At 38.8% G+C, this 23,453-nt stretch overlaps 2 protein-coding genes across 2 annotated transcripts; both read left to right on the forward strand.

The window, feature by feature from the left end:
* Positions 1-259: 259 nt before the first annotated feature.
* LOC149288208 (retinol-binding protein 1-like) lies at positions 260-11,339 on the forward strand. The gene is made up of 4 exons (XM_089492049.1): positions 260-332; positions 2,998-3,176; positions 9,606-9,707; positions 11,283-11,339. The coding sequence occupies exons 1-4, from the start codon at positions 260-262 to the stop codon at positions 11,337-11,339; spliced, it is 411 nt and encodes a 136-aa protein (XP_089348175.1).
* A 3,592-nt stretch (positions 11,340-14,931) lies between these two features.
* Positions 14,932-18,498, forward strand: LOC149288209 (retinol-binding protein 2-like). Its single transcript, XM_089491969.1, has 4 exons — positions 14,932-15,004; positions 15,858-16,036; positions 17,734-17,835; positions 18,445-18,498. The coding sequence occupies exons 1-4, from the start codon at positions 14,932-14,934 to the stop codon at positions 18,496-18,498; spliced, it is 408 nt and encodes a 135-aa protein (XP_089348095.1).
* The last annotated feature ends 4,955 nt before the right edge of the window (positions 18,499-23,453 follow it).

Here is a 23,453-nt window from a genome sequence, read left to right on the forward strand (position 1 = left end):
GAGTTTATAGCAGCTGGAGTATGTAAGGTTCGGATGAATGGCAGTACGAACACAGACGCTCTGCGGATGCAAATTCTAAGATGACCAGCGGGTGGGAGGTAACTTTTTGCCTTGTGATGGAATTAGGAGGGGCTCAGCTAACAGCAGGGTCTGAGTAACCCATAACTAGCAATCACTACTCTCACACACACACTGCACAGCCGGGAAGAAACACACACTCAACCTTCACATCTTCTACCTGTGCTGCTCCCCAGAAAACATGACCACTGATTTCAATGGCTACTGGAAGATGTTAAGCAATGCGAATTTTGAGGAGTATCTGAGAGCCCTTGGTGAGTAGGTTTTTATGTCTCCCTTTACATGATAAAATAGGAATGCGTTCAGTGCTGTGCAACAAAGGGAGGGGGTGGTATTACCCATTGGAAAAGCAGAGTTGGAGTTCTTTATACAAGGAAACATGCTGTGATCTGTACACATGGCCTGCTGTCTGCGTCTCTAATTCGCCCTATTGTCTTCCAAAATATAAAGGAATAATAACAGAAGGAATGTTTTTTGCACTGGAACCATGCCTTGTTAGCCGCACACATGCATCTGGCTTCCAGCATGCCTTTGCCACACCTTATCAGTGCTCGCCAGATGCGCTATAAAAACTCAGAGATATTAATTCACTTAAATAGTAAATAGGCAAGCTGAAACATTTTAACTAGATGGTTCTCATATGTTAGGGACCAGTCCCAGTGAGCTCTTCCTTCAAGAAGGCCTTGCATATTATGCAATTAAATCCATGAGACTTCTTAACTGTAACTTAATTTAACTCTGCGTTATTCAGGACCAAATTGGTCCTTGTTGCAGAAGCAGCTTAGTGGTTGGCCCCTCTTTTTGTATAGTGAAGTCATTGGTTTGAGTTGTTCACCTCACCTGTGAATGCACAGCTTAGTGAATAAAACAGCTTCCACCGTTGATTGTATCTGGCATAACCCTAAATCTGTTTTATTTGTGTATTGATTTAACATCACAGTTTACACATATACTGTTGTAATCCAAAAGGATTAAGGCATTTCAGGTCAGTGGAGGTATATCCCAAACAGACCTCGGTTACCACTGGGGAAAAAAAAACAACATTTTATTTATATAGTGCCACCAATACACACAGCACTTCTTACAATACATATATTCAAGTGACAAAACCTGAATTAAAGTACTTGGGCAAACCCATACAATACAGCCCTGCTTACAGTCTAGATGACAAAGTACAAAGATTGAAGTACAGGCACAATTAGTGGTATATAGTGGTATGTATGTATATGTATATATGTGTGTATATATATATATATATATATATATCACACGTACATACCTTTTACTTTAGTAGGATTCCTTTAGGCAGACCAGCTGGTGGATGGACAGACAGATAAATGCAGTACTGCAGATCAGAATAATACTGGAAAGTCTGGCAATGACATAGTAATGACATCATCTGTTCACACAGGGCCTCGTAATTAAATCATTAATTTACAACACAGGCTCCTTATTAGCCCTTTGTGTAGCAAGTCAGACATCAGTTCTCATTACTGCGGAGCTCTGTAATAAAGATGAAGAAAAATCCTAATTGCCAATTCATCATTTTGGTGAAAGTCAAACTTTCCCCTTTTCTGGACTCTCAGAATTCTCAGGGCAAACAAAGAATCCGAAGCAGTCTTATCAGTTTACTCTGGATACTGCAACTTTCATAAGGCCCAGACCTCTGCTGCACTACAACTCCCATCATTCTCAGTACTTTAATTACAACTCTAATCATGTTTGTGTTTCACATACAAACACCACCCGTAATGCTTCATCTTTTGTGCACGATGCATGCCACAGATTTACCGTGATTTGCTACCGGTTTGATTACCCATACTGTTAGTGACCAAAAGCACCTGTATTAATGAGCAAACATTTGCAACTTTGCTTTGAATGCAGTCTTACTGTGCTTATTTTCAAAAAAAGCAAGATATGGTGCTCCAAATGGGTTAAATCAAATTGCAGCCTGAAAGTAGATTCTTTGTTTCTTTGATCTCGAATTAAGGTGTGACATCGCCTGCTTTTGCTGTGAAAACATTCATTATTCAGGATAACCCTTTTAACACCCTCCAGCCACGTCAGTCCCTCTGAATCTCTCATGCAGTATATAAGCTTTTACCTTCCTCTCAAAGCAATCAGATCTTCCCAGTCTGGGTCCTCCTATTATATCCACATTGGTAACTGCACATTGTAGTTGGGTTTCTTAATTGAAAATAGGAACCCTTACATACATCTAAAAAAAAAACTCCAAAGTTGATGATGATCTAATTCATGCTAGATACTGCCTTTCACCCTCCTACCTCTGGTCTCTTTGCATACAGTCACATATATATCATTTTTTCAAATATTAAAGGCCTTTTAATGTTTTTATTGTTGATACTTCACTGAAAGTGTTACACTCACACTTTCTAAAATTACACCCAAGCCGTATATAAACTATTTATATATATAACTACCGTTTATGAATTTAGAATGTAATATGTTCATTGGCCCCTTTATCAGCAATCATCACTCCTGTGTTTCAATGGCATGTTGTGTTCGCTAAGCCTAGATTAAGTTCAAAAGGCTGAACAATCATTAGAAAACCTTCTGCAATTATGTTACACAGCTAGAAATTCCCTTGTTTTTCATAAGTGATCCCAAACTTTTGAACGACAGTGTGTGTGTATATAATATATATATATATATATATATATATATATATATATATATATATATAATGACAGCATAAGGCATATTCCACTAGCAATATTTGGATTCATTTAATATATTGTAAACTCGGGCCCTTTTCTTCTTCTGTACTGTACGTCTAATCATGTGTTAATATTATTATCAATTTTAAAACCACTGTAACAGAATCTGCTGATACCCAATTAATCAAATATAATGGTAAAAAAGGAAAAACAACTTTTCTATCTCTTCACTCTTATACAGACGTCAATGTCGCCATCAGGAAGATTGCCACTCTGCTAAAACCCGACAAAGATATTATTCAGAGTGGAGATCACATGACCATTAAAACACTGAGCACTTTTAGAAACTATATCATGGAGTTTGACGTGGGAAAGGAGTTTGAGGAGGATTTGTCTGGAGTTGATGATCGCAAATGCATGGTAAGACTTAAGGGCAGATTAGCCTATTTTCTTGACAAAGGATCCCTTATTGTGTGCTTTTGGAGAACAGTAATCTATTCCAAAAAGGATTGTCAAGCCTCCAGCCAACACAATTTCCACCTGTTATAAAGCCTGAGACCCTATTACATCCTTTATTTTTAATCCGTCACACTGTGATGTCAGTAAAAAGTGATTTTAAATTCCTGGGGAACTGTTACTACCTCTACTGCCTTTGTTACACTGTTATCAGCTGGATATTTACTATGTGTCTATTCAACAGAAACTCTATCAAATCAATACCATAATAACGCTAACCCATTGCTTAAATACAACATATTCTCTATCTTTATTATTTTCAGTGGCAGGTTTATTTAATGTTTTACTCGCCTACAATCCTTACTAATACAGGGATATATTTAGTATTTTTCTTCACCCTTCATGTTTTGCCTTTATGTTTTTCTTCTAGTTTTACTGAGACATTATAATGTAATCATTAGTCATGTTAGGATGGTTTGAAACATATTGTGGGGGATTTCTTGAATTGCTCACCCTTTCTATCAGGAGGAACACACAGGGTTGGTTTCTCATAATGTGAGAGGGTGTTCTGGCATTGCCATCAGGTGGCCAAATAAAGGTTAAGACAGGCTGCCTGTGCTGATCCCTATTAAATGACACAAAGAAGGTAGGCACTTCACATTGGTCGCCATTCCTCATAGGTGCGACAAAACTAAAATTGACGAAGACAAACCGATACATCAGGTAAAGAGGGCCCAGCGAAAGACAAAAATAGATTAATTATCCCAATACTCCAGACATAAATACCATCCTACACACCGCAAAGACACTGTGTTAAGTAACACAATCACTCTCCTGTTAATACTCTGCGCATGCTTGGCACTCTGCCTGCTTTTCTTCTATCCGCAGAGTGTTGGGACGTGACAATGGTTCTTCAGCTTTGGTCTGTAAGAAACGACTCATGCTCTAACATACTAACAAGCAATCTTTCTGTAGAACAGTCCAGTTTTGTTATATTGTATATTTTTGGGCAAAGTGTCATAGAACATGTATGTCTGCTTTTCTGTAAACATCCAAAAATAAAGTGACCATCTGGTCCTGGTCCCATAAATGCTAGGTCTAACCACACTAACTTTAAGGTGCTCTTTTTTTTTTCCTATGTTTAATATCGTTTAATTACTTTTATCTTGCTGCAAGACCCTCTTATAATGATAGATGTAAAAAGGTTATACAATGTACCCTTGCCCAGGCCCTGTTAAGGTTGTTCCTAGTACTAAGAAAACAGCCTACCTAGTCTGTGGAATGGGCAGACTTGATAGGCCAAATGGTGCTTGTCTATCATCAAATTCTGTGTTTCTATGCTCCACAATATGTTTCAGGAGGATAGCAGACTATGCTTGCTTGCTTGCTTGTTTTATGCTGTTCTGTGATTATTCTCAAATATAAGAGCTGTCCTGAAACAAAAAAAAATGTGTTAAAAAGTTTCTTATGTGAACTGTAAGAGATGAGCTATCACTAGTGACACACTGACGCATCCCAGACGTCACCAGTAAACAGTGGTGATTATTGAAGAATATATGTGTGTGTGTGTGTGTATATATATATATATATATAATATATTTTAGTTTAGAAGTATGTAGTTCAATTATTTACCTTAATGTTTAGCCCTTTCATATAGAGAGAAGATGGGAATATAATAATTACTCCTGTATTGTGATAGGCAGTTGTTAGCTGATGAGCCCCTCTAGAGCTTCCAGGGTTAGCCATGTTCCAGAAGAAGTCGTTCCCTTCATTAAAATGAACTGTGCCTGCATGTTTGTGCAACAGGTTAAAGTCTAAACTGTATCTGACACAATCTTATCTTTCATGTCAGCCAAGTGCCTGTAACAGGAAAAAAAACATGAAAAATAATAATTTACTTGTTTAAATAAACTGTCTGGAAAAGCGTGTCTGTTGCTCCATCCGGTATGGACTTCCATCATACTCAGCTAGTAGGTGTATCAGCAGCAAATGTAGTGCCAGAGGTGGGCAATACCTGGCCCAATCTTTAAAGCTGGTTATGGTACGCTGTACCAGTAGGGTAGCCACCTAATTATTTAATTGACAGGCTCATGAAAATTATGCCATCATTAAGCTTATAAAAGCTATATTTACTTCTGTTTTATAATAAAATATGTTAACCGTTTTTCTATTGAAGAATCAAAAACCAAAAATCAAAAACCTAATGGTAATATATGATAAGACTGTCTGCTACCACCATGGCTAATTGTCGGGAATTGCATATGCTCCTGGAATGGCACATAAGACCTTTCATAGGTAGTAGCAGATACGCGGGCAATTTAAGTAATCCCAGCTGTTCCTGTGTCTGAATTTAATTCGTTTAACAGACTCTTGTAGCATGGGATTGCACTGTAATGATGGATAGTTTTATCCAAGTTCAAGCTGCCAGCCTATATTTTATTAGCTGCATTAGCAAACTAATAAAAAAATCCAGCATGGCAACTCTAATCGCATCTTTAGCTGCAATGCTGACCATGTGAGGTCAGAGCTAAGTACCAGTTTATATTCTCAATAAGAAGATAAAAAAAATGAGCAATCTAAAGAGTTAAGTTTTTATTTTTCTTTCCAGCAAAAAAACTAATGTCAAATATTTTAAAACCTTTGCCAAAGACAGTGGGATACTCGGAAAGGCAGCCAAAACCAGGCATAAATACAGGACAAGGCAGATTTAGAGTTTAGAGAAAATATTATTCTAATGTTTTTAAGAGTTCTGTATGAAATATGCACTCAAAACATAAGTTAGTTCTTTCCTGGCTTCTCAGTTCCTGTAATAACTGCTGACAGCATGAAAACCCCACTCCACTTTTATTTCTAATTGTAGTAGTAGTAGTAGTAGTAGTAGTAGTAGTAGTAGTTGTTGTTGTTAAATTGCACTGAACAGGATATGGCAAATGCTATACTAACATTTGCGCTTTTTCATTTCTAACCCATACCGTATTATAGAGGCCAAAAATCAAAACTGCATTAATTTATTTTTGCTGCTTCATTTATAATTATGGTTGGTACAATCATGTCTATTTTCAGTAACTGAAGCCTCTTTCGTTAATCTAAATGTTTAGGGATATAATTACTAGATGCAAAAGTATATGAATCCATTTTGACGTACATGTATATGAAAACAAATCTGGATGTGAGCTACAAAGTCCTCTGGGACATTCTACCCTCTAGGTCATTGTAAGCAGCTGTTTCCTTTATAGTTTGTTCACCCCAGGTCAAATTGTCTCATTGTTTACACCAGCCAAATGGACAGCAAAAAGTGACATTAACCACCTGTATTTTTTCATGATAAAATACCCCAGCTCCTCTCATACAAAGAGTTCTGTTCGCTAAAGGGAGAGTTGTGGTTTTTAACTCCTTGACTTCACTGTACGATATGCAAAGGCCCAACTCACAGGAGTTTCTAATACAGGAAGAGCTTGCTTGACCAAGTACAGTATAATGTACCCATTGAATTATGCATTATACAGGGTCAGTTCAGCCCTTCTTACGGCAGATTCTTGCAATTTTTTTTTTTTGTTGAAATGAGACCACAGCTATCCAGGGCCAGATTAATGTAGTCATGTCCTGGTGTGTGTGTGTCTGGGTGTCAGAACATTTCCTGGTGTGTGTGTTTGGGTGTCAGTGTGGTAGAGCTTGTCCTGGAATGCCCAACCTCTGAGTACTTTCCTTTAGTACCTGCCTTTATCCTATATCTAGCTTGGCCTTATGCCTATCCCATGCTTGCTTAAATGCCTTTACTGTATTTACATCTACCACTTCTGCTGGAGGGCTATTCCATGCATTCACTACCCTTTAACATGTCCTCGTGTGTGTCTTTGGAATGTGAGCCAGAGCCTGTCCTGGTGTGTGTGTGTTTGGTCATCTGTTTCCTGGCACTTACTGTAACCCCCTATATGCCACTCTGCCTCCAGAAATGCCTTATACCCCTATATGCCACTCTGGCATATAGGGGGTTAAAGGCATATCATGGGACAGAGTGGCATATCGGGGTTAAAAGTCATATCATGGGGCAATCTGTCTTATGCCACCCATACAACACCCTCCCCCGGCTTACCAGTGCTTCTGACTGCCTGGTGTCTGGTGAGGGCAGCGGGTGTTCCGCCAGAACTTCTATGGGCACCGGAAGGTCATGTGAAGCCGGTGCTGTGTCATAGAAGCTACAGCAGAAGTACAAGCAGTAACGGGGGTTGTCTGCGTTCATCGAGCGGACGTTCGCCGGCTGGCAGAGAAGAGGATTCCCCGCAGCGCTGCAGGGAATTCTCCTCTCTGCCAGGCGGGGAAGGTATGCATAATGCGCGTAGACAACCTCCGCTGCTGCTGGCGCTCGGTGATAGACGCCCAGTGTAAGTGCCCAGGAGTATCTAGGTCCCCTGCAGCGCTGCGGGGGATCTGGATCTTAGTCTCATAGTCAGACCTCATTTGAGGTCTTGAATTAGAAGACAACCTCAATTATAAGACGAGGGATATTTTTCAGAGCATTTGCTCTGAAAGAAACCTTGTCTTATAATCGTGCAAATACGGTATTTAATTTTTACTCCTGAATTTGTAGTCCCTTCAGAGGACAAAACTTTTTAGACCCAGAAATCAGTGAGAGAAAAAGTAAAGGTATTGTGTTATGTACTCTATTTCAATTTTATTAAAAAAAAATTAGTGGCACTAAATTGTGACTTCAGGCATCCCATGTATGATGAATTTTTTAGTGTACCGATGTACTCCCAATCCATAAAATTCTATACTATATTATCTGTCTAGCACTGATGTCATCTTAATCCAGTACACATGGATGCGGAGGAGCTATTTTATTTTTTCCATAAAAAGGCCACCAAAATCCTTAGCACCAGGCCCATGATGCTCTTAATCCGACCCTGCAACAGGTGTATCTGTTCATCTCCTGATACCCAAATACATTAATTGTCATCACCCAGACATATCGACTTTATTCACTTTAAACTTCCAAGATACCCAGCTGTAGTGTCGCTGATCTTCGCTGTTACCCACTTACAGAAATGGTAAGTTCCTGGGATACTAAATTGTATGCAGTGTAGTGTCATTGTGATACCCTACTGTGCTCACACTAATCTGAAAGATACCTACTTTTATGAGTGATAACCTTGGTGATATAGCAGCTATATGATGGGGAAGCACAAAAGAAATATATGGTCCTAAAATCATTTTTGTGCAGGGCCATTGTGCACAATTTAATGCACACTAATGCTTAAGTCATAGTTAATACTAGCACTTAATGGAGAGGTTAAAAGTCCAAAGTTATAACCACATGCATAAAGACAATGAATGGTCAAAGCTCATTTCTCTGCTGATATAAATCTTCATAAAAGTCAATAAAATTCATAAAGCTGATATGTGGGTAGACTATTGCGATCTCTTGAGGTTCAAATACAGCAGAAAGCAAATTGCCGTTCTAATGGCTTCAGATATCCTGTTAAATTTAAAGTGACATACAAATTTAATGCAAAACAAATCTGCTGTCAAGTATGTGTTAAGTGGTGTATATAGGTATTGGCATAGGGTATCATATTGAGAAAGGCAGCAGTCTGCCAGCTCGGCACCCATCAGCTAGGAACCATGGATATCTCCTCCTCTGGCACTTACCTATATGATCTGCTAAGGTGCAGAACACCATAATATGTCATCACAGCTCTGGGCTGACCCAGGTGTAGGCTAGCCCAGCAATAGCTGTAATGTGAGAGGGAAAAGCACAGATTTTTGCCTTGAATAAAAGCACTACAGGGATAAGAAGTTAGATAATAATGGATAAAATAGGGATATATGATGTGTTCTGCACCCCTGAGGGTATCGTAACATCATGTTATTATTTTGCCCTACTGGAGGTCATGCCCTCCTAAAAATGACCTATTCCAAGATATTCTCATTTGTTTTCAACTACTTTAAAATTTTCGAAAATGCTCAGAAAACGTATGTTACTCATTAACCTAAGGTTTTCTGTTCAGATTACTGCCCAGCTCTAAGAAGCTGCCTGCAAAAGCTTTCCTGTTTCAGTAAAATGATGTTGTCTTATAATCACTAATGTAGTAGTAAAAAAGAAAAAAACAACTCTGAAACAATCTTCAATTCTACAGCTGGGACAAACTTATGTGACATGTAGGGTAGGAGGTTTGTTGGCGAAAAGCTGGTCCAAGGTACTATATGTCTGAGAAACCTTTTGCGTGTACTATATCAGATAACTGGTTTATTAGGTTCTGGCCAGAAACCAGAAACATGCAATTTCAAAGTATGTTTATACAAGCTAGAATTTCTGGAACAAATATTCAGATTTTGCTAAATAGAACTTCATATAAGTGTCATGTAAAATGTTACATGTCCCTTTCTCTGCAGACCACAGTCAACTGGAAAGATAACAAACTGGTTTGTGTGCAGAAGGGGGAGAAGGAGGGACGTGGATGGACACAGTGGGTGGAAGGAGATGAATTGCATCTGGTATGTTAGCTCCCATTCAGTTTAAAAAAATATATACATTTTAATTCCAAAATATCAACCAAGATCAAACCACATTAACCAAAGGCTATTTTATGACAAGTATTGTGCAGAAACTGTGTCAATATTAAAATTACTTAATTTACAGTTGGTTTATATTTAGACATTCAGCTTATGTATGTAACATTGGAACAATAATCTTACCTCCATATGCTCAGAAATACATGATTATTTCTTCTTAATGCATTATTTCTCTTTTCCTGGATAAGCTGGCACACATTTAGAAATGAGAGCGAGGAGCAGAATAACCACTAAGTACAAAACGAAAACTAGTTGGATAGGAGTAGTAAGAAACTCAAGAAATTGATCCATGGGGTCTTGAGCTTCTTCAAAAACATAGTAGATTTTTTTCGGAGCTCAATAAAGGAAATAGGGTTTCCTCTTGTAATAGGTTATTAGGCTATACATATAACAGATTAGAAAATAATAAAGTGTAGATGACATATTTAAAAGTGAACAGTCGCCATCACAGCTTTTAGTAAAATTGGAATAATTAAAAGTGCTTTTTGTTAGGTAATCAGTATAATTGTTTTAGGGAGATATAATTTAGATGTTAACCTAGTGAAAGCTCAGTTCTATCACAGCCAGCATTATCGTCTAATTAATTTCCTGCCCTGAAGCTCTATCCCATCTCCTCACTTACAAAGACTGCTTGAACCAAGAGTATCAATCAGCAACTTAGCAATATAGGAGAGATAACGTCATGTTGGCAATAATCTAAGCTAAGGTACCTTTCTTCATGCTATGTCCTAAAGGTGGGTTTTTAATACATATATATTTGGCTATTTTAAAATTTAAGCATCATATGTTTCAATCGTGAAATGTTGAATTTGATAAAAAGTGACCTCCTTGAGCTCATTAGAGTTGCATTGTGAGCTAAAGTACTAAACAGTTACGTATTATGTTGGGAAATCAACATCAGTTTGCAGCCTTCTTTACTCACAAAGATCCCATTCAAGTCCTTCTGTAGAGCCCTGTTCTCCACCAAGAACTTTATTTTCCTTACTAGATCTAGTTCAAATTCCTTGACAAAACATAGTTGTAAGTGGATAACAAACATAAATGACGTGAACCTTACAGTAGAGTGCACACCAAGTGGATATTATTGGAAGAGGGAGATAAACCAGCCATGGCTAGGAATATACAATCTGGCATTAGATCCATTAGACAAATTTTTAATTTCTAAAAGCACTTTTTCATCAGAGCTGGTCAATCTCCTACAATTAATTGGTCCCAAATGCTTCAGTAATGTGAGAAACTGCTGTAGGAATAGAGGTAAGCTAGCAGGGGCTGGGCTCAGAACTTATTAAAATCATTAATAAGTATGTAACTTTAACTGTATGGCATATTATCCAGTGCGCATCTAACAATATACCACTGTTAAATATGAACATGGAATAAACATATACAAATGCACTTACATTCTGTAAAATAAATAAATAAACATTTTCATTCACACTCACATTATAAAGATACATGCTCGTTATGACTAATTCCTTCTCTGTGTTCAATCTACAGGAGATGCGGGTTGGAGACGTTGTATGCAAACAGGTTTTTAAGAAAGTTCGCCAGTGACGCAGACTCTGACTGGCTAAAAGAAGACATTGTCCCTGTTAGATGTTAGAAACTCATCCCTGCACAAATTGCTGAATTATTATTTTAGGGCCAGGTATTTGTGATTTTGTTTTATAATGTGACTTTAGGTACTTTAATAAAAGCTCTGATGTGACTTACTAAGCTTGATGAGTAGTCTGTCTGGTATGGAATATGTTGATGTACAAGTATATGAATGCAAAACAAATAAATATTCTTCATTTCCTTTCAAACTTTACAAAAATCATAATCAATTATTTTTATGGTATCCAATACCGCTAGTGAATTAGCAGCCGACGCTTATTGTGACGTTTAACAGAATAACTCCTGTACACTCAACTACTAACTTTTTGTTCACCCCAATGGATATACATTATCAACTTAAACTAAAGATGTCATTGTTTTAGGAGATGAGATGAATGGATGCAAGTTCTAAAACAAGAAAATCCTTATAAAACTCTTTTCTCTACAGCATGTGGATTTCTTTACTGATTTCCTCAACTGCAGCTACTAGGTTTAGTAAGGCAATCCCACATCCTCCAAGGGGGCTCTTTACACCAATGTTGACCATAAGCAAGTAAGCAGCTGCTTCATCATGTATGAAGACTCTTTTCCCTCTTCTGTGTGGGACCCGAGCCATTGCTGAAGATTCATGGCAATAATGGGTCCTATAAAATGACCTGTCTACCTAGTGCCACTTACTTCCTATGGTACACTCATATACATTTGCTAAGTGTTTCAACTGTGTGCACATTTAACACACAATGTTGTATCTCCACACAATGCATGCTATTTGCAATTAAAAATCACTATTTGTCAAATCAGAGCAATAATGTCTTCAAGTAGCAAGACATTAGGAGATGATTAATAAATTAGTAAATAAACAAAAAGGTACAATTCCGCTAAACTGAAAAAATGTGTCTAGATCCCCTTGAAACGCATACAAGACAAAAACAACAATATGTGTATAATACTGTGTGTGTGTGTAATATATATATATAGTTGTACTGCAGTTAGTCGCAGGAACTCTGGAAGGCACCTGTGCCGGACAATTAGACCTGTGTGCCTCTAATTGCAGATTAGCTTTGCTCTTGGGAGCCATCTGCTCTAAACTAGTTGGAAGACACAAGAGACCTCTGTGCCTTTGTCACAGGATGACCTGAAGACATGTGACTATGGCAGGCCCCTACCTTAAAATAGGCTCAGTCAGGACCGGACTGACTGGGCCTATGCGGCCGCATTAACGCAGGGCATAAGGGGAACCTGCCACTTCGGCCCGCAGCAACTGCGACTGGGTCCGCCACTCTAGGGGGCCGGGCAGCCCCAACCAGGGCCGGCCTTAGGGGTGTGCGGCCGCACAGGGCTTAAATTAAAACATCAGGGTTTTGGTTTTTTTTTGTTTACTTTATTTAACATCCTTCATGTTAAATAAAGTTTGTTTAACTTTATTTAACATGGAAGATGTTAAATAAAGTTTAAAAAAAAAAACCAAAAAACCCCCCGATGTTTTAATTGAAGCCCTGTGCGGCCGCGCACCCCTAAGGCCGGCCCTGGTGGGGGCTGCCCGGCCCCCTAGAGTGGCGGACCCGGTCGCAGTTGCTGCCTACTCCGGCAACAAGGTAAGTAGGGTAAGGGGGGGGGGTTAGATAGAAAGTGGTAGAGGGGATAGATAGTGAGAGGGGGTACATATTGAGAAATGGGGAAGGGGGTACATAGTGATAAGGGGGAACATAGTTAGAAGGGGAAGATAAGAAGGGGATGGGGAGAGGGGGTAGTGTGAATGCGTACAAGAATGAATGAGTAAATGTGTGGATGAAGTGTGTGGATGCGTATGAGAATTAATGAATTCATGTGTGGATGAATTGCTTGAATGATTTGTTAGACTGCATTAATGAGTATGTGTTAATGATTTGTGTGAAAGAGTGAATAAGTGTTTGTGTCTATCATGAATGTTTAAGTGATTTGGGGAAATGCAAAGATGGTACATGAAGGGTGGGCTTTAACAATAAATAAATAAATAAATAAATAAAAATGGGTTGCTCAGTCTTAAATGCCCGGGCCTATTTTTTGTCCCAGTCCGGGCCTGCATATACTGTATTCAGTATGTTCTATAATAATGCAAATTATAAGTACATTAATAACTGCATTAAAGCACATCTATATAGATCATAAAGAAGGGGGCATTGAAGCCGATAACATTAAATAACTTTTCTATTCATTCTGACAAATCCCTAAATATGCATTTATTATCATCTTTTATTTATATAATGGCAACAATTTAGCAGCACTTCTTACAATACATATATTCAAGGGTATGACAGAACTAGAATTCATAGACTAGGAAAAATTAATTAATTTGCCCCCTTCCACATTCCCCAGCTATACTCCTTAGAGAAGATGTGATACCTCCAGTCAGTGCCAGACCCAGCTTGGCAAATGCTGCAGGAGGGTTTGCTCAGATGCCTGTGTGCATGTGTGGAAAGTGTTCCCATTTATTTTATTGGCATTGCTTTCCTATGCTGCAGCTTCTACCTCGGGTAAGTTCAAAGTAAATATCCATTCTTCTTTATTGGGGTGTCAGAGACAGTAAAATGTCTTTATGCCTGTATGGTGGATATTTGTGAATTACTAACAGTAAAATCTTAAATATATGATTTATGAAGTTAATCTTTAACTAATGCCCTAAGAGGGTTTATTCACTGATATGGAGTTTACAGGAGAATTTCAGTTCTTGGTATTCATGATGATGATCCACCCCAGTCAACTTTTTCCACAAGAAGAGCTTGGTCGGGTCTAGATAATGCTTAATTAAATAACTTATTTTTAAAGAAAGTCACCTCAATGATGCATTTTAAGTTTCCATGGTCTTGCAAGAGAACAAACTCTGAAAAAGTAACACTTGCCCTCAAGGCTTTGGTGAAGGATAATGAATAATAAATAATATTATATAAATGTCAACAATTTTGTTCCTCTATTCTTAATTAAAAAATTTCAATAAAAGTTCCAATAATTTAATCTTCAATCATCAAATCCCATCCGAGTATGAGGCATACTGCACCCTATTTCAACGGTGAAATCATTGCAGTTATATAATATAAAATAGTAACCAAGGGAGAAAAGAGGGGCAATGTCCTGGTGAAATACTGTTTATTAAAGTGATTACTGAAAAACATATATAAAATGCCTACTCACATATAAGCAGCTATCTAAAGCATTAGAATAAGATGTGGGTTGCAGGCTCCTTTGAAATGCCAATATACAAGTGCCAGCAAAATACTTTTTGATCACATGTGAACTTTGTCACATTGATTATGTAATTCTATTCTTACTTGAGTTAAGTCTAACACAGTGTTGAACTGGCTAATGTCTCAGACATTGCCCTATGGACTTATTAATATAGAAAAAGCCTAGTGTCAGCTAATCTGTGACTTTTAAACCCTTTATCATAATCACTGTGATTATGATAAAGGGTTTCTGCCACAAAGTATATAAACCTAGATAAAGAGGTCTCTCTCTATGCAGTCTGTTCTCCCTATCATTTCATATTTTTGCTCCCAACCCATCACATCACATCATGCCGGCTGATTACAATGGAACCTGGGTCATGGAGAAGAATGAAAACTTTGAAGGCTACATGAAAGCATTAGGTACTACATAATACAATGCATTTTGTTGCATAATTCTATTGGGCTGTATATTAGACAAATATGAAATACTGTAGTGTTAAATATAAAAAAAAATCTTACTGTGGACAGACTAGTGACCAATAATTCTTAATTCTATAGAGGCTAGGGGAATAAACGAAGAAGAGTGCCTATTTATAACCTCAGTGTAACGCTCTAATAGATCTCGCTGTTTGAACTACCACAGACGGTCTCTAACTGTATTGATGAGCAATAATGCTGTAAATTTTAGACCTAAAGCTAGTGTATTCGTGCCCAGTTTACAAAATCAGTTTTTTAGTGTTATTGTATCAACCATTTAAAGATGGCAGTTATAAAATAATGTAGTACCCCATTTGTTTCAAAATAATCATAGAGGGCAGTTATACAAGAATTTTCTTTAAGTGGGAAAATATGAAAAAATCATGAATTAACTTTGGAATTTTACTAATAAGCACTTGTCAACATGATGTATAGTAAAGGAGTATTTGGCTGAATGTTTGTACTGCAAATATCTACTTTACTGCATATGATAGTTAAGACGTCCCTTCAGATTTTTGTGGTGTCCTCCTTGCAAAAGCATTGATTGATTCTGCAGAATATGCCTTAAGGTATTTTAATATGCATTCTTTTTATTGGGTCTGCCAGGGACAATAGGCTATCCATTTAAAAATAGCTGGTTTGTGAATAAAGGGAGCTTCATCAACATAAAAAAGGACCTGTTCAGTTTACTGTTTCCCAGAAAAAAAATGGATGCTCACAAAGAGTACAGAGAGTTACTAATTACCAACATGTCTTCCATTTGTCTCCACAATACCGGTATTTTTCTTTTTTTCAGACATTGATTTTGCTACACGGAAAATAGCTAATCACCTGACCCAGACCAAGGAACTTATCCAAGATGGGGACAGCTTCAAAACCAAGACTTTGAGCACATTCAGGAATTATGAGGTCAACTTCACTGTCGGAGTAGAATTTGAGGAGAAGACAAAGGGGCTGGATGATCGTTTAGTGCAGGTAAATTCAGTACAAGATTTATAGTCAAAGGGACAAGGTTAGAATGCTAATATAATATAATATGTAATGTAATATAATTTGGCATCGTATTCCTGCATGCACCTGCTTGTTAACATTGGGCAGAAGTTCAGGGAAGAGACCTCTTCCAGCTCACAGGCCTATGCAGCTGGTTAGGTAGGATTAGCCCTTAACAATAACTGTCATACAGAAAGAGATTCCATCAAAGACACCAATGAAGTCAACTACTTGGTTTCATAAATATTTACAAGGAAGTAATATGTTGTTTTTGGTTTTAGAGGGGAACTCTAGCTTTATGGAAACATACTATGCAATGGAAAAGGGGAATTATAATAACTACAACCCAAAAAGGGTCATTAAAATTGCCTTAATGTGTGTTGAGAAGTGCACGTGCAAAATTCTTAAACATGTGGAATAAGAATTCACTACACTACAACAGAGTACAAAAATCAAACAAATATTCTTTATTATTATGATATGTCATGCTGTAAACAAAATACATAAATTACTCAGCGGGACCGACTCAGAGAGCAGTCCTGGCTGCATCCTCCAAGGGTAGGCTATGGGCAGCTAGAGCCAACAAGTTCTCAGGTATGTAAATAGCTCTGTATGAAATATTGCTTTGCAAGCTTCATCTTGACGCCTTCTACAGCAAACATTAAAATAAGACAGGGGTCTTGTTAGAACCCTAGAACACATAAGGCAGCGGTGGAGCTGGCAGGTGGTGAGTATATCGCATATGTGCGCCAGCGAGCAGGAGATTTGTTTGACCGAACACATCTCCTGCAAGACTAGTAGCTAGGGGCAGAGGAAGTGGACAAATACATAGGAGGGACACTTAGCTATCATATACTCAGTATTAAAGTGTATGATCATTCTTATGTAGGAGGGATTTTACTTTAAAGGGGACACTTAACTATCATACACTCAGCATCTAAAGTGAGATACTATCATTAGCAATATCATAATATCAGGTTCGATATTATGGGTTTACAGGCTATGCAGTCACACAGGAGGTGTGCTCCTACATCCCTACCCTGGATACTAATACATTGTTTAAGGTAGTTGCTCCCCTGGGGAACATGGGTGGTTTTAATTATAGGGGCCATAGGGAAAAAGTGATTTTTTTTTTTGTAAATAAATCTGTGTTAAGAGGGGATGGGCTTTGGTAACATAGGGAGCACCTTGGGGGATTAACAGACAACAGACCATGCACATCATGAGTGAAACCCCAGAGAATACCCATAAACAATACAATCTGTGGGTTCCAAACAAATGGATAAAAACAGTACTTTAGTGTTTGTGATATCTACCTTTATTCTATCTATTATTTATTTATTCTATAAGTAAATGACTTGAAAATAAAACATCAGAATGGAAAAAAGTAGACATTCTACAGTGAGGGGACAATTGCACATACATAAGAGTCCAACATATAACAAGTGAATCTTCCTGGCAGAATTGGAGATATACAATGCTTAATAAAACACAATTTGCGTACATGTCTATTCGGGGATTTATTCCTTTGCATATTATATGTACCTGTAAAACAGACTAAAGGTTCTATGATATTGGTCAAACAATCCTCATTGCCCTCTTAGAGGGCGGAATCATATCAAAGACTAAACGTGGATGTATGTGATCAAGTGTTTAATGATAAGGTGTGTTTTCTGTTGTAGACCTTGGTGACTTGGGATGGAGACAAACTGGTCTGTGTTCAAAAAGGGGAGAAGAAGAATCGAGGCTGGAAGCACTGGATTGAGGGCGACAAACTCTATCTGGTAAGGGGAGCCTTGCAAATTGTGTTTTCTGAAGGGTTCAAGCAACAAATCATACAAAGCCCTTTGGACTTTTTGATTATTGTCTAAAATATGCATACATATAAAACACTTTGCATTACCCGTAAATACCTACAAAGTATTTGAAAGCAGCTTACATTAAGAACTGACAGAGTTTTCATTATCCCCTTGCTTGATAATAAAGAGTTTAGGAATATGACAGTCAACAGTCAAGATTAGGATGCTTGAGGCATATGTGACATAAAGGTTTGGAGTATTGGAACATTCACCCTGGGTTGCTCAGTTATGTTTAAGGGAAGGAGTTGCTAGAATACAAGAGTTTTTTCACCAGTAAATAAAAGTGTGCGGAGATATGTGAATACATCTAAAATTAGTTTTAGGCCACCTAATTCCCATGCACATTGTAATTAAAATTGCAAATGCATTAGTTACCCACCTGAACTAAAGTGAACAGAACTTTGCCCTTGTAGATTAGATCCTTAAATTGTCTGCAGTATAACTATCTCTGGGCCATTTAAACAAAAACATGTTCTAACACATTTTTGGGGGAAATTACAGCAAGAGGGGTAATAATGTAATTTATTGTTCTAGGAATTAACCTGTGAAGATCAGGTTTGCCTCCAAGTTTTTAAGAAGAAAAACTAAACTATACACCAGAATCCATGCGCCTGCACCGACCCAGAATGTTATTTTGCTTTGTAAAGAGCGGACACACCTGATACATTTCTATGTATATTTCCTTCATTACATACAATAAATTTTATTAACAAAAACATTAAAAATGTGAGTTATGCAAGAAAAACATATTCAAAGGTATCCAAAGTCTATTTGATGACCGTTCATTGAGAAAGCATTAACATAAGTTCTGTATCTTGTGTTTTTAAAATGGTTCAGCAGTTTTCAAGATAATTAAGTAATGTATTTACATTAATATAATATAATGCCTTCTTCATATTGATTTATCATACGAAAGCAGATTTCTTTTTCTGTTTCCTTACTGGGTTAACCCAATTCAGGCAGCAGATATGATGTCATTTCTGATCCTCATGTGAGGGAAAAAAAGGTCTCCTTTACACTATATCATCAGTAATTGCAGCCCTTGAACACAGAGTTTCTTACACCCAAAGATATGCACCATTAAGCAACACTGTACCCAAAAATATATCAAATCAACCATATTCAGCAAAAGGAAGGAATTTTCAAGGGGAAAAATACCAGAAACTTGAAAGCAGAGGGGTGTAGAAGTAGTGGCTGGTTTGGACAGAGCTCATGACCTGACAACAGGTCAAAGCATATGCGATCTGCTAGCTCAAGATGTAGCCATATTTATGTTATGCAAGGTAAGGAGCTGGTCGGTGAGGGAAGAGGCAAATGTTAAAGGACAACAATAAAATGTAAAGGGGTCTTTCAACTATCATATACATTATGCATTTTGTATTGCTGTTGAATGCAGTGATTAAAACATTTTAGGCCATAGAGACATCACAACAACACAGTAGAGCACTGCATCGGGCAGAGGGCGGTCACACAATATACCTGCGGGTCCCTGTAATATCGCACACTTCTGCAGGGCTGCCTTTGCGTTGCTCACGCACACGTCTCTTGTGCCGCTCAGGGGAAGCACGAACCCAGCTAAGTCACGTGAAATTACATCACGTCGCATGATCCAGAGGCCTGGTGCTATTAAACCCTTCATGCCCTCCACACAGTCACGGCTTGGCTAGTAGTCCTGACCGTGACACACACAGCAGCTCTTGTTCTGCCCAGGGAAGCAGGAACCCAGCGGAGCCATGTGAATTTACGTCACATGACCCTGCTCCGTTCCTGCTTCCCCTGGGCAGGACAAGAGAAGTTGTTTGCACAGAGTGTGAGCAACGCAGAGGGAAGCAGTTGCCCCTGTAGAAGCCTGCCAGCGGCACTGAAAGATCTGCAGTTCATATAAGGGGGTGGGGGAGGGTGTATTAACAAGTATGCGTGATTCAGGGAATACGTAAGTATCTGTGAATGAGAATGTTTGCAGGATTGGACACGTTGCAGGAGCAGGCAGAATTGGACACATGTTGCAGAAATGGGCAGGAGTGGAACACACGTTGTGGGAGTGGGCGGTAATGGTCAGGAATTCAGTGGGATTACACTCCACAATGCTCTCTTATTAGACAACAATTATCGTTACCTGTCACAAATACACTCACTGGCCCCTTTATTAGGAACACCTTGCTAGTATCAGATTGGACCCTGTTTTGCCTTCAGAACTTTCCTCCTTCTTCGTGGCATACTTTCTACAAGGTGCTGTAAACATTCCTCAGAGATTTTGGTCCATATGGACATGATGGCATCATGCACTTGCTGCAGATTTGTTGGCTGCACATCCATGATGCGAATCTCCTGTTCCACCACATCCCAAAGGTGCTCTATTGGCTTGAGATCTGGTAACTGTGGAGGCCATTGGCAAGGGAGGGCTGGCGGCCTAAGGCCTGGGGGCAAATCTAGTCTAGTGGCCCATTGCGCCACGAAATCAACCCACCATCTTTTCCTGATTTTCGCATATTCGTACTCCGATGTTCGCACTCTGTGCAAACAACTTCTCTTGTCCCACCCAGGGAAAGCATGAACAGAGCAGGGTCATGTGACGTGACATAAATTCACATGACTCCGCTGGGTTCCTGATTCCCTGGGCAGAACAAGAGCTGCTGTGTGTGTCACGGTCAGGACTACTTGTCAAGCCGTGACTGTGTGGAGGGCGTGGGCATGAGGGGGTTAATAGCATCAGGCCTCTGGATTTACTAACTTCACCCCTTAACAAGGCATAAGTTATATCAAATGAACCCCCAAATCCTGCCTGTATCCCCCCAGGTAGTCTGCCACCACTCACGATTTTGATACCGGACTCGTGAGATATCCGGATTAAACTATCTATCTCTATATATGTGTATATCAACCCACCTCAGGCAAACAACATATATATGTTCAATCTAGTCCAATCCGTAACCTTGTTACTACCAGAGAAAGCCAGAAGGCAAACAGCCACCACAAAATGAAACTCCCTCTCAATAAAAGGACCGCATCAGTGGCGGTCTACAACAATGATGCATGGAAAGAAAAAACAATGGCAACTATTGCCACTTTAAATTACCCTCCAACTTTTTACCCCTTAAATAGAGAAGTGATACACTTAATGTTCACAGCAATATAACTTTTTAACACTGTTCAGAGACTGAATGCAACACAAGATACATTGTACATAATTATGTACAAGTTCACTTAATACTGACGCTATATACGGTATTTGCTCGATTATAAGACAAGGTTTTCATTAGAGCAAATGCTCTGAAAAATACCCCTCACCTTATAATCGAGGTCGTCTTCTAATCAGACCTCAAATAGAGGTCTGACTATGAGACTAAGATCCAGATCCCCCGCAGTGCTGCAGGGGACCTGGATCCTCCTGTCTGGTAACCTCAGCTGCTGCTGGCATTCCACCGGGCGTCTATCACCGAGCGCCAGGGAAAGTGCGCAGTGCGCAGGTTGTCTATGCGCATCGCGCACCTTCCCCGACTGTCAGAGAGGAGAATTCCCTGCAGTGCTGCGGGGAATTCTCCTCTCTGGCAGCCGGCGAACGTCTGCTCGATGGACGCAGAAAACCCCCGCTACTGCTGGCACTTCTGCCGTAGCTTCTATGACACAGCACCGGCGTGGCATGAGCTTCCGGTGCTCGGTCATAGAAGTTCCGGCGGACTCCAACAGCTGCCCCCACCAGATACCAGGGAGTCAGAAGCACTGGTAAGTCGGGGGGGGGAGTGTTGTATCATCATATGCCTTTTAACCCCTTATTCCACTCTGCCTCCAGAAATGCCTTTTAACCCCCTATATGCCACTCTGCCTCCACAAATGCCTTATACCCCTATATGCCACTCTGTCCCATGATAGGCATTTTAACCCCCTATGTGCCAGAGCATATGGGGGTATAAGGCAATTCTGGAGGCAGAGTGGCATATAGGGGTTAAAAGGCATTTCCAGAGGCAGAGTGGCATAAAAGAGGTATAAGTTAATTCTGGAGGCAGAGTGGCATATATGGGGTTAAAAGGCATATCATGGGGCAGAGTGGCATATAGGAGGGTATAAGGCATATCAGGGAGGCAGATGTGCATAACTGGGGGCAGGTTGGCAAATAAGGAAATAAAAACAAAAAAAACTATTTTCTCAATCATAGCTTTTATTAAATATGAAAAAATTGTTAACATTAATTAATATTTACTAGTAAAACTTTTTTCCTATTGGGTAGTCTTTTTCTTTTTTTCGTAAATTAATATTCAGATTTTGGGGGGTTGTCTTATAATCAGGGTCGTCTTATAATCGAGCAAATACGGTAATAGCATAGGCCCACTTCACCGTAATACATGTACTGTATGAATGGCATAGGCCAAGTCCACTTTAATCCAGACACTTGGCTCTGTAAAACAGATAGTTGCCGTTTTATAACACTGAACTCTAAAATGAAACAAACACTGAACTAACATACGGTAGTTATGTATACACCACTCTTTGGGACACTCTGCCCTAACCAAACCATAATATGCACACAATGTTTTGTCAGATGGGAAGCTGTCCTATTAATATACACACACAGTGTTATATGAACACACTGCCATACAAAACCAATATATTGATCTAGATTACATTAAGGGTGTTTTTTCTTGCTATCTACATGTTGTGAGGAGGGGAACCACTGAAGTCTTTCAGGATATGTAAGAGAAGCACTTGCTGCAGAGACCTCAGGAACTTACTTGACATTTGATATGTTTCAAATCCTCATTAATTTAAAACTAACCAAAAGGAAAAACTTTTAATGATGAAACAAACTCAAACAAACTTAAAAACAATAGAATTTGATGTTAGATAAGAACCATTCGTACATCTAGCCTGCCCATTTTTTCTGATGTAGAGACTCAAACCTTAATGAGTCATTGATCTTGCCTTACATGCTGAATTCTCTGTTTCAGCCGCTGTCACTTCAACTGGGAAGCTGTTCCATTTATCTACAACCCTTTTAGTAAAGTAAACCTTTCTTAAATATAACTTAATTTAACTTGTCACATTATCACAACTAATAAGTTACATTCGCTCTTCCTGTTACTTATTGTATCTGTATGTCTTCTATTATCGACTTAATTGTAAGCCCTACTGGACAGGGACCACCTATCCTAATCTATATGTTAAATTTGCAACTCCTTTCAGGTTCACTGTATATGTCCTGAGTATACCCAACCTCCTATAATGTATGAAGTATGAAACACAAGGAACATCTGTTGGTTCTCTATAAAAGAAAATATTTATAGTTAACCAATGTAACAAAGCTTCATCTCACTGCAAGTCAGGGTGTCCGGATTTGTCATTGTCAAGTCCTTTTTCATCGGTGGTGAACTTAAAGGGGACAATCAACTCATCATGCACCATTAAAGGCCACTGAGCAGTTTTCCCAATTTGGTCAGACACTGAAAACTTAAAATGCAGTTATGACGCGTTCAAAGTTAGAAGCAGTGGTATCTCATTAGCAACCAATGGAATAGTCCAATCACTAGGAAACTGGTCATTATAAATAT

This window comes from Sceloporus occidentalis, unplaced genomic scaffold (assembly GCF_023333645.1).
Source record: "Sceloporus occidentalis isolate IW3139 unplaced genomic scaffold, rSceOcc1.0.p SCAF_53, whole genome shotgun sequence".
NCBI classification, from domain to species: Eukaryota; Metazoa; Chordata; class Lepidosauria; order Squamata; family Phrynosomatidae; genus Sceloporus; species Sceloporus occidentalis.

Coding starts and splice junctions, on each gene's coding strand:
- LOC149288209 (XM_089491969.1), top strand. CDS start 14,932: ATGCCGGCTGATTACAATGGAACCTGGGTCATGGAGAAGAATGAAAAC. Junction 15,005..15,857: donor AGGCTACATGAAAGCATTAG/GTACTACATAAT, acceptor TCTTTTTTTCAG/ACATTGATTTTGCTACACGG. Junction 17,836..18,444: donor AGGGCGACAAACTCTATCTG/GTAAGGGGAGCC, acceptor TTATTGTTCTAG/GAATTAACCTGTGAAGATCA.
- LOC149288208 (XM_089492049.1), top strand. CDS start 260: ATGACCACTGATTTCAATGGCTACTGGAAGATGTTAAGCAATGCGAAT. Junction 3,177..9,605: donor TTGATGATCGCAAATGCATG/GTAAGACTTAAG, acceptor CTTTCTCTGCAG/ACCACAGTCAACTGGAAAGA. Junction 9,708..11,282: donor AAGGAGATGAATTGCATCTG/GTATGTTAGCTC, acceptor TTCAATCTACAG/GAGATGCGGGTTGGAGACGT.